This window comes from Anolis sagrei, chromosome 5 (assembly GCF_037176765.1).
Source record: "Anolis sagrei isolate rAnoSag1 chromosome 5, rAnoSag1.mat, whole genome shotgun sequence".
Classification (NCBI taxonomy): Eukaryota; Metazoa; Chordata; class Lepidosauria; order Squamata; family Dactyloidae; genus Anolis; species Anolis sagrei.
The window spans coordinates 101,900,628-101,912,229 of NC_090025.1; the positions used below are offsets into that span (position 1 = coordinate 101,900,628).

The following is an 11,602-nucleotide window of genomic DNA, read 5'->3' on the forward strand; positions in this document are numbered from 1 at the left end:
CGCATGATGTGTCCTGCATACAAGTCAAAAAGGTTGGGTGAGAGGATCATCAGCATAGAGACAGGAAATGCCTCTGTCTCTGGCAAGGCGACGCTCTAGGCGCACAGGCGCCTCCTTCCCGATGCCTCATGACGCCTCTTTCCCTCTCTCCCTTCTGCTCCTGGCGAGAACACGGCGTTGAGTTGTTATGCAAGAGCATTCTGTGCGTTTGTGGGGCTTGTAGTTCCTACAGCGAGGCTCTTCCTCTTCTTTTGTGCTTGACGAGAAGGCATTGGGACTACCACTCCCGAGATGCATCGCGACGAAGGCAGGCCCCGCCTCCTTTCGGGGCCTGGGCCACAGAAGGGGAGCCGTTCAAAACAAGGAAGTGTGGCGCGGCGGCGTGGATGCGCCTCTGTTGTTGCCTTCACTTCCGGGGCTCCTTCGCCTGAGGTGGCGGCGGGTAGGGCCTGTCCCTCTTGCTGCGGCTGCTGCTTCTTGGCCTGAAAGGCCTCATGGACGAGAGCAAAGTGAGTGCGGGCTGGGGAGGGAGGAGAAGGGCTGCGGGGCTGGAAGACAGTCCGAGGCCTGCTATTCCTCCCAATCCTGCTACTTGCAAGAGGGGTAGATCCTGCCCTGCTTTATGGTTGTAAGTCTTGCAACAAGGAGGCGTTGAGCAAGTGTTTTGAGTCATTCTCTAATGCTAAGAAGTTTTAACAAAGACAAAACTAATAGCTTTCCTACTTTCAGGAGACAAAGCAATAGAAGGAATTGTCAAAACATCATCTAACAGTGGTTCTCAACCTGGGGTCCCTAGATGTTTTTGGCCTTCAACCCCAGAAGCCCTAACATCTGGTAAACCGCATCTCGGCCTATGAACCCACCAGGACTTTGAGATCTTCCGGGGAGGCCCTGCTCTCGATCCTGCCAGCTTCACAAGCACGGCTGGCGGGGATGAGAGACAGGGCCTTCTCGGTGGTGGCGCCCCGGCTTGGAACACCCTTCCCACGGACATCAGATTGGCACCATCTCTGATGGTTTTCCGCAAAAGAGTAAAGACCTGGTTATTTGCGCAGGCATTTGAATGATTGGTACAAAGACTGGTAACGACATAGGAATGGAACAATGGACAACGAACCTGGATCATGTTTTTAATGATGAGATTCTTAGGAATGGTTACTATAGTAATTTTGTATTAATTGTGTATTGGACTAGGTTATTAACTGTTTTATATTGATGTTGAATTTTGCTGTGTTTTGTGCTTTGTGAACCGCAGTGAGTCGCCTTCGGGCTGAGAACAGCGGTATAGAAGTAAAGTAAATAAATAAATAAACTGGCTGGGATTTCTGGGCGTTGTAGGCCAAAATCATCTGGGGACCCCAGGTTGAGGACATAGCACTTGTTCAGAGTGTTTCAGCTGCTGTACTTTTAACGCCGGGGTTCTTAACACGTTTCCACTCTAGAACCCTTTCTGCCCAAGAAACGTTTCATGTGACCCTAGGTATGTAGGTATATTAAATAAATGTTTTTTTAAAAACAAAAAAAATCCTTTTTTTTATTGTCAGGAGCAACTTGATAAACTGCAAGTCGCATCTGGTGTGAGAGAATTGGCCGTCTGCAAGGACATCCCCCAGGGGATGCCTGGATGTTTTGATGTTTTACCATCCTTGTGTAAGGCTTCTCGGTAATAGTATGATATCTGGATCTGGAAGCTCTGAGCATTACGGAGATGCCACATCGCTCCTTTGGGAGCACTGTTTGTGCAAGAGAGACTTAGCTAATGTAAGCCAGGCCAAAGTCAGATAATACAGAAGGAATATAAGAGTTCTTTAATGGTGAAAGCCTTACCCTAACCCTGAACCATACCCTAAGTCTTACGCTAACCCTAAACCGTGCCCTAACTGTAACCCTAATCCTTACGGTAACCCTAACCCAAACCCTAAACCTTGCCCTAACCCTTACCCTAATTGTCCCCTCCTTTCTATCCTTTGCTCTCCCTGCTCTCACTCCACCCCCCCCCCCCCTTCCCTTATTCACAGCCACCTTTGTGGCATCTCCATAACGCCCAGAGCTTCCGGACCCAGCTATCATTCTACAGCAGTGGTTCTCAACCTGGGGTCCCCAGATGTTTTTGGCCTACAACTCCCAGAAATCTCAGCCAGTTTACCAGCTGTTAGGATTTCTGGGAGTTGAAGGCCAAAAACATCTGGGGACCCCAGGTTGAGAACCACTGTTCTACAGGGCGCAGCAGCATAACTTCCTTTTTTCGAAACTTAATGAAACCCATTGTATGAATCAGATTTTTTTTATGTAGGCACATACATAAAGTTTTGTTCTACGTAGTTTTGAAGATCGGATTAGGTAGGTGACGTCCCCCATTCTCCATACACTAAGTAAACCGATTTCTGGCACTTGTCATGACTCTTGCCAGCATAGCAGACGTTATGTTGGCAAATTCTTCCTGGATGTTGGTCTTCAAATCTTGTACAGGTTTTTTTGAAATCCTGTGTTTATGTGAACTGTCCAAGGACTGTTCACATAAACACATAATAATGTGCATTTCTATCTTTGCTCTGAGTCAGTAATTTGTCAAGAATTTTAATTCAGCTTGAATTAAACATACTATTTTGAATTGCAAACATGGCAGATAGCAAGTGATTTTGTAGTCTGTATATTAAATGCTGAAGTTATAGTATAACATCTCCATTTTCCATGTGGGGAAGAACTCTTTACGTAATTACTTGACAAATCTCTCCAGGAAAATCTCATTGCTCTCTTTCCTAAGTGGCATGTAACTGTCATTTTTCTAGGTAGCTGGTGGCAAAGTGAAGAAACCAGGGAAACGAGGCCGTAAACCAGCTAAAATAGATTTGAAAGCCAAACTTGAGAGGAGCCGGCAGAGTGCCAGAGAATGTAGGGCAAGGAAGAAGCTAAGGTATCAGTACCTAGAAGAGCTGGTTTCAAGCAGAGAGAGAGCAATCTGTGCTCTCAGAGAAGAGCTGGAAATGGTAATCTTCTGTTTTTAACCTTACTATTGTTTTGATATATTTAACTGTTTGATACCCTACATAACTCCTTGTAAATTGGAGTGAGAAACTTCAAGATTTACTGGACAGCTTTTAGGGATGAGCAATTGTCACGTAGCTAGCCGGGTTGTCATATTATCCCATGAAATATTGAAAGTCACATTTGATAGACATGGACAGTGTTGTATTTTTTATTCCCAACCAGTCAATTACATCAATTGTTGGATTGTGAGTCAAAATGAGTATAAATTCCATTGATTCAGTGGGTATGCAGTAGTTTTTTAAATTTAAAAAAGTGCAGGATTAGCACGCTGTTTTAGAAACAAAATATTTACATTGAAAAGAGATTTCAGTTATATAAAATAATGTTCCAGTTTTACAAAAGGAAAATTGAAAACACACGTTTCCATAAAACCAACTATGTTGCAGTATAATTTTACAGGCAATCCCCAAATTACAAACAAGATAGGTTCTATAGGTTGATTCTTAAGTTGAATTTGTTTGTAAGTCAGAACAGGTACATTTCTTAAGTGTAACTGCAGCCACACACACATATATAAATAAGTGCATTCTGTGGATAGCATAGAAAGGGTTAACACCCCTGTGGTGTTTGCTCAGCTGTCTGTGTCCCTGTTCAGACAAATTCACCCCACTTTCTGCCCCTGTGATAGTTGGATTTTTTTACAATGTGGGTTGTAGTGGAAACAAGGATTGGCGAGAAAGCTTCAGTGCAAGACATCTTTTCCCCATGATAAGTGAATTTAACTTCGAAGGGTAGATTCCTCTCACTTCCTGTTGTCTCGCCTCCATTCTTAACTATGAGTTGTACGTTAAGTCAGATGACAGCAACTTGGGGATTGTCTATATTTGTAAATTTTGTCTATACATCATTGTTTCAAAAATGGAAAGTGTTGTTGCATTTTATATCCATTGGGCCACGGTGGAAAAAATATATTTCCAATAACAAATATCAATCTTTTAATATCCCAATGAGTGCAAAAAATCTACTTCCATTGGCAGTTAATTTCTGAGAAACAGGCACATAATTCAGAGAACATGCACATCTCTGAGTATCAGCTTTCCAGTACCAAATTTACTCATGTGATTGCTTATTCCTGAAATGGAAGTCCTGTGAAATAATTCAAAGACATAGTCATTAAGGAAGCATTAGTGGAATTATATCTCTAACAATGCTGATTTAGAGAGCCTTTTTTTAAAATAGACATGATGGTTACCATTACCAATATACCCAAAAGATGTGGATATATTTTTCTTCTATAAAAGATGTGGTTGTGGAGCTATAGCCATATTATTTACATATCTTAAAGCCGATTGTGATTAATTTGTCAAAACTGCATTACTAATAATATTACAATATAATGGTATAGTACAATATAGTAATATTTAATACTGATATTGTACTATGCTAATAATATAATATATTGTATGTATGTGTATATATATCTCTTGTAAGCTGCTCTGAGTCCCCTTTGGGGTGAGAAGGGCGGCATATAAATGTTGTTAATAAATAAATTTTCCACTATTTGTGCTGTAAATCTCTCATGTCATATCTGTTTATAGACTAGAACCGTGTTTCTTAAACTCTGCTCTTCCAGGTGTTTCGGACTTCAGCTCCCACAATTCCTAACAGCTAGTAAACTGGTTGGGATTTCCGGGAGCTGACATCCAAAACACCCGGAGGAGCAGAGTTTGAGAAACACGGTAGTATGTATACCTACCACTGTCCAGGTTAAGCATTTTGTAATGCTATTTATTAGAAATACTTACTTTTTAAACTTTTTGTCTTTGTGAATGGTCCCATTAGAAAATTGATATCTGTATAATGGGACATTTTATAAAACTGTAGAGCTGATGGGATACAACTCTCATAAAATCCAGATATGGTTGGTTACAAATCCCATTATCTCCACATTTGGCTGGCTGTAACTCCCATCAGCACCATATCTGGCGGGGCTGCAACTTGTGGCTCCCCTCTTAACTCAGGCATGGGCAAACATCAGCCCTTTAGATGTTTTGGACTTCAACTTCCAAAAATCCTAACCAGCTTACACCTGGAAGGCCAAAGTTTGCCCATGCCTGGGCCAACCTTGTTGGGTTTCACCTCTCATCATCCCCAGCTTGCCTAGCAAAGTCATCCCAGCTTGCCCAGCAAAGGGGTAAAAATGTTGAAAGGTGCAGCCTGGCAAGTAGGCTTCTGTTGTAGCACAGCAAGTGTTCAAGGATTTGTCAGAGGATGGAGGGGATGTTGGGTTTCAAAATGAGGAGTCTGTGTGTGATTGGAGAGAATTGCAGGCAGATGTTTTGGATTCCAGTGCTGGTTCCCAAGCAAGAGGAGAAAGTGAAAGTCCTTGGGCTAATGGGAAGTTTTCCCAGGAAACTAGATTAAGCCTGAGAGCAGAGGGAGTAAAAACAGACACACTAGACATTCTCACAGAATCCGCGAAAAGTCCTTGAAGTCCAGGTGTGTTCGGCATGATGTTATGGGTGTCCGGACGGGCTTAAATTATGTAGTTTGGCTTCAAGCCTCTAAGAGGAGACTGTGTTACTAAAGGATTATTTTCCTGGCACTTATCTCAAGTTCATGATTTAAGTTTCCAGTTCTGACTCATGCCTTTCCTTAATAAATATTTCTAGAGAGCATTACTGGACTCTGTACGGCACAAGCAGTGCTAGAGTGCAACAGCTTCTATGATTTTACCACCTCCAAACTAATGTCATATCTAGGTATTATATTCAAGAGCATAGCTCTAATATACATTTGTGCTGTTTTCGCCCTCCATGTCTACAACAGCTACCACTTTTTAGGTGTCTGGGTGTTGGCAGTTACCATAAGCTTCTTCACACAAATGACTTATGTTAGGTTTAATGTGGAATTTACTTTCTGTGATCCAGTTTTATTTGTGTCTTTCTGTATTTCAGTACAAACAGTGGTGCATGGCAATGGACCAAGGAAAAATCCCTTCTGAAATTAAAGCTCTGCTTAGTGGAGAAGAACAAAGTAAACCCCAACAGAACTCAGCCAGGAATTCCAAAGTTGTGAAGGCAGATGCCAACAGTCACAGTTCCTGTAAGTTTCTGATTTTGGCATGTTTTAACAAAGTAAGGATAATGAAGAACAGTAAAAGCAGCTGGTTGAATGAGTTTCTATGTTCCTGAAACAGTAGGTACTTTCCAAGAACAAGCACTAACTTAAGCCTTGTAATCAAATCATTAAAGGGTGAACGAGGAAAAGAGATTTGAACATATGGTGGCTCTTGTAGTCAGCAGGCATAGCAATAAGACTGCAGCTATAAAATCAACTGAATAATAAGGCACAAGAAAAGTTATTATATTCCTCTATACTTAGAATAGCCCTGTTGGATATTAGGTTGAACAAGAACATCTGGTCAGATATCCTTCAGTGAACACTTGGGCTTTCAGAACACGAGTGTACCTTGATCGGGCTACTATGGATTTGGCTACCACTCAGCTGTAGCGATCGGACTGTGGCTACCACTCAGCTGTAGCGAAAGGAAGGGACTACCAGTAAATTGACCACAAGAAAACATATTATCAGTGGGATGACTCTAAAAAAGGATGGGGGAAATGTTATTTGTAGGCTGCATGTAGCCCGTAGTCTGCTTTCTTGTAGTCCCTGAATCTTCCTCCAGTCTCAGGTTTTAAAAAAATGCCGTTGAAAGCCAACTGCATGATTTTATAGTAGTGCAATTTGCTACCAAAATAATACCACAAATTGCTGGCAAGGAGTGGTTCCGTTGCTTCTTTCTCTCTCTCAGTTACTGCTGACTGTAACCTCCTGGTTACAGTAGGACAGGAGAGGACAAAGAACATGGCAATAGTAGTAGTGGCAGCCCTAATAGTCATTCCCAAGAGAGTTACTGCTTTGTTTTCCCAAGCTGCCTTGCTTACTTACTTACTTACGCGATCACTCGTTGTCCGAGTAGGATAGTCTTCCAGGATCAGTGTTCTGGTGGGTCCGTAGGTGACTGTAGAGCCCTATTCTTGATCTTCATCTCCTCCCGCAGTGAGGGCATTGGTTTCCAGGTGGAAGACGGTCTCGGTCAGAGTTGGCTTGGTGTGCCTTCCTCTTGGCACGCTTCTCTCTTTCGCCTCTATTTGTGCCTCTTCAAATTCTGCAGCACTGCTGGTCACAGCTGACCTCCAGCTGGAGTGGTCAAGGGCCAGGGCTTCCCAGTTCTCAGTGTCTATGCCAGAGTTTTAAGGTTGGCTTTGAGCCCATCTTTAAATCTCTTTTCCTATCCACCAACATTCTGTTTTCGAGTTCGGAGTAGAGCAACTGCTTTGGGAGACAGTGGTTGGACATCCGGACAACGTGGCTGGTCCAGCGGAGCTGATGGCGGCGGACCATCGCTTCAATGCTGGTGATCTTTGCTTCTCCCAGCACGCTGACGTTTGTCCACCTGTCTTCCCAAGAGATTTGCAAGATTTTCCAGAGGCAGCGCTGATGGAATCGTTCCAGGAGTTGCATGTGACGTCTATAGACAGTCCATGTCTCGCAGGCGTATAGCAGGGTTGGGAGGACAATAGCTTTAAGTTGCAGGTGTAATGGGACAGTTATTAATTACCCAACAACAACAAAAAAGAAAGGAAAAGGAATATGTGGGGAAAGAAAATGTGGAAAGTAATTCTAAAAAAAGTATTTTTAATTTTATTTTGTTTGTTTGTTTGTACATTCAAATATAGGTTTTGTTTTTATTTCAATAAAAAATAATTAACATTACAATAATTATGTGTAACCAATAAAATTAGAATAATATGGAAGTAATAGAATTGACAGTGTCAGCCTTCAGTGTTAACAGTTATAGAGATACTGTACACAAGTATATAGTATAATACAAAGTTTCTTATAGTAAGTGTACAGTGTTTCAAAAAGATGGTTCTTCTTTGAAATTGGTATATTTCTGCAACCATGAATGAAACTTATCCCTTGAAAGAGTGGAAAGTTGCAAATGATCACCACTAGATGTCTCTCCCAGTGTACAAACAGCCCCTAGCCTCAGTTCTTTGCAAGATGGCAATCCCACAACATAAGGCCAATTGGGCTGTTTGCGGAATAATGTTTTAGATTAGTTTCTGGCTCAAAATGGTTAGCAAAACTTGATAATATTAAAAACCAAGTTTACCTGTTTGTGTAATTGTAGCATGTCGCCATCATGAAATACAGGCAGTCTCTAAGTTATAAACATCCGACTTACAAACAACTCATAGTTAAGAATGGGGTGAAGTAACAGGAAGTGAGATAAATCTACATCTTGGAAGGGAAATTCACTCCTGGAAAAGTTATCATGGGGAAAAGGTGTCTCCACTGAAGCCTTATCACCAATCCTTGTTTCCACTACAAGTTTTTTTTTTCAAAATCCAATGATCACAGGGACAGAAAATGAGGTTTTTTATTTGTCGTGTCAGGGCAACCAGTCGATTATATTACATTTCAAGTTTGCAAAATTTGTGCTTTTTTAATCTGTTTGTTTGTTTTGTTCTGTTAGAAATGTAATACAATGGTATGGTTGCTGATGACGCGATAAATAATTACATTTCTTATAGAACAAAGCAAACAAACAGACAAAATACAAAATTTGTGAGTTTGGTAGTTGATTAAATGTCCTTCGACCAGTATCTGGCCACTTGGAGTGCTTCTGGTGTTGCTGCAAGAAGGTCCTCCATCGTGCATGTGGTTGCATTGCAGCAGGTGGTTAGTGGTTTGCTCTTCTCTACACTCGTATGTCGAGGATTCCACTTTGTAGCCCCATTTCTGAAGGTTGGCTCTGCATCTTGTGGTGCCAGAGCACAGTCTGTTCAGCGCCTTCCAAGTCGCCCAGTCCTCTGTGTGCCCAGGGGGGAGTCTCTCATTTGGTATCAGCCATTGGTTGAGGTTCTGGGTTTGAGCCTGCCACTTTTGGACTCTCGCTTGCTGAGGTGTTCCAGCGATTGTCTCTGTAGATCTTAGAAAACTATTTCTCAATTTAAGTTGTTGACGTACTGGCTGATACCCAAACAGGGGATGAGCTGGGGATGTCTCTGCCTTGGTCCTTTGAGGAAAATGAGGTGAAATCTTCTGAACATGAGCACAGAGAGCAAAACAAACACCACAGAGATGTCAACTCTTCCTTATTCTATCAAAAACCAAAAGAAAAATATTTTTGGCTGGAATTACATTTAAAAATTGTACCTGTTCAGACTTACATACAAATTCAGCTTAAGAACCAACTTGCAGAACCTATCTTGTTTGTAACTTGAGGACTGCCTGTATACTGCTTTGAATTGGGTCCATCATTTTGAAACACCTTGTATTTTAGAGTATGTTTTGGTTGACAGGCTGAAATTTTAAATAACTAAGAGTATTTTCAACTTTTTTTTCAGGGTGAAGATTAATAATCTAAGACTCATCTTCATACTTCTAAGCTAAAGTTCCTAAAAATAAAACAGTGATGTATGGTCTTTCTTTGAATGTAACACTTTGCACTGAATGATTACAGTGATTATGTTGCAAAGAACATGATTGTTGGATGACCAAAATAATGTGATATCAGACTGGTAGGATTAAATGTGTGACTTTTAAGACCATATTATTTTCATATATTGCAATGTATATATGTTTGTGTGTATTTATATTTGCTGTTAATAGGGAAGTAAATATTTAACCTTGTATAGTAATTGCTTTTAGGCTTTATGACTTAGGTTTTATTTGTTCACTCATAGTAGTGCAATTTAGAAAAGACATAAAATTAATTCGGATCTCATTTGTTTGATATTGACACCGAAGCTGTCATGCTTATATTTGTGGTATATGTTGTGATGCTAATTGCTGTATTTCAGCATAAACTTCAAATATATGATTGCCATTACCTCCTTTATCTTAACAGCTAATATATGGCCTGTGGGTAAAGAAATCCTTCCTTCTAGTATCAGTTCTGCTGTGCACTCATGTAGTACTTCTAGACAGGTCCTCTTCACCTGGCATTTGAGACAATATTAAAGGCCTTTTGCAGATACTTAAGATCATGCTTTGTGTCCTTCTGTGTGAAATTGCATTGCTGAATGCTGGGGTTAAATTGAACTCTTCCCCTGTCTCTGATGCTAGAGTGCCTGTATTTGGATGTTTTGTGTCTAAATAAAGAGAACCATTTGGGAACAGTACCCTCCATCTAGAATTACGGTCATTCTGCCAATTCAGTTCACTGTATTTGTAGATGTGGCTTCTGTTAATGTTTCTGATAGAACAGTGTGTTCCTTCACATGTACATTTTCTCTCAAAAATAAGAGCTACACTTCACACTGTACTTGCAAAGAATAATTTCCCCAGTTTCCTGCAGAACCATATGTAGGCATTCTCTTTGTGAATGCAGGGTGTTCTCGTTTACATGAGCTTCCACATTCTTTCTTTCTCTCCAGTGAGCCATGGCTTATTAAAGGATGGCATAACATTTTCTAAAATTCTAAATTTTGTATGGGTTTTAGCTTCCATGCAGACCTTCATTGACACTTTTGGTGTGCTCATCATCAGAGAGATCCGGAACTAGTGCTGCACAAGATCCCACTGTTTTGAAAGGTCATGAGTGGAGAGTTGAAGGCCAAAACATTTGGGGACTCACAAGTTGAGAACCACTGCACTACATGATTTTTCTTCAGCACTTACTCTGAGTTCTTTAAACATCTATAGCAGGGGTCCTCAAACTAAGGCCCGAGGGCCGGATATGGCCCTCCAAGGTCATTTACCCGGCCCTCGCTCGGGGTCAACCTATTAGTATTTCAATGGGAAGTATAGGCCTGCTTTTGGCTGATGAGATAGGATTATTGTTGTTGTTACATGCTTTCAAGTCGTTTCAGATTTAGAAACGACTTGAAAGCACACAACAACAACTACAATCCTACCTCATCAGCCAAAAGCAGGCTCACACTTCCCATTGAAATACTAATAGGTTTATATTTGTTAAAATTGTTCTTCATTTTATTGTATTGTTTTAAAGTGTTTTTTTGCACTACAAATAAGATATGTGCAGTGTGCATAGGAATTCATTCATGCTTTTTTCAAATTATAATTCGGCCCTCTAACAGTTTGAGAGACTGTGACCTGGCCCCTCTGTTTAAAACGTTTGAGGACCCTTGATCTATAGCAATGCTTTAAATATGTCTTGGAAGGTTAGCCACAGTAGTGTATAGCACAGAACACACTGTGTGTCCCTTCATTATTTTCATGGCAACTATAAAGATTGTACTGAAAATAATCCCTATGTGTCATTTTCTCTGAAATTATCAATCCAGATGTGATTGAGTAAATCTTACTGCATAACTAATGCAATTTCCATATTTCTGGGTGTTGCGTAACCATGGATATTTTATTTATTAATTGTTTATTTAGGGCTTTTCTATTCTGTCCTATCTCAACCTCCTCAGGATGGCTAACAAATCAGCGCCCACATCAAAACATGAATATACAATTTAAGAACAATATAATAAAACAGCAATATAAGCAGTATAGACAGTATAAAACCATATGAACAATATAAAAGCAGTATAAAAACAGACAACAGTCAATCAGCGGTCATCGATTTAAA

General features: G+C 40.7%; 1 protein-coding gene across 1 annotated transcript; it reads left to right on the forward strand.

Annotated features, from left to right (window-relative positions):
- Positions 1-329: 329 nt before the first annotated feature.
- CREBL2 (cAMP responsive element binding protein like 2) lies at positions 330-10,184 on the forward strand. Its single transcript, XM_060778119.2, has 4 exons — positions 330-509; positions 2,790-2,987; positions 5,946-6,093; positions 9,408-10,184. Exons 1-4 carry the CDS (start codon positions 495-497, stop codon positions 9,410-9,412), a joined length of 366 nt encoding a protein of 121 aa, XP_060634102.1. The 5' UTR covers positions 330-494; the 3' UTR covers positions 9,413-10,184.
- The last annotated feature ends 1,418 nt before the right edge of the window (positions 10,185-11,602 follow it).

Bases quoted from the DNA above. Each gene is read 5' to 3' on its own strand.
- CREBL2 (XM_060778119.2), top strand. The intron at 2,988-5,945 runs GTAATCTTCTGT...TCTGTATTTCAG, and splicing joins TCAGAGAAGAGCTGGAAATG to TACAAACAGTGGTGCATGGC.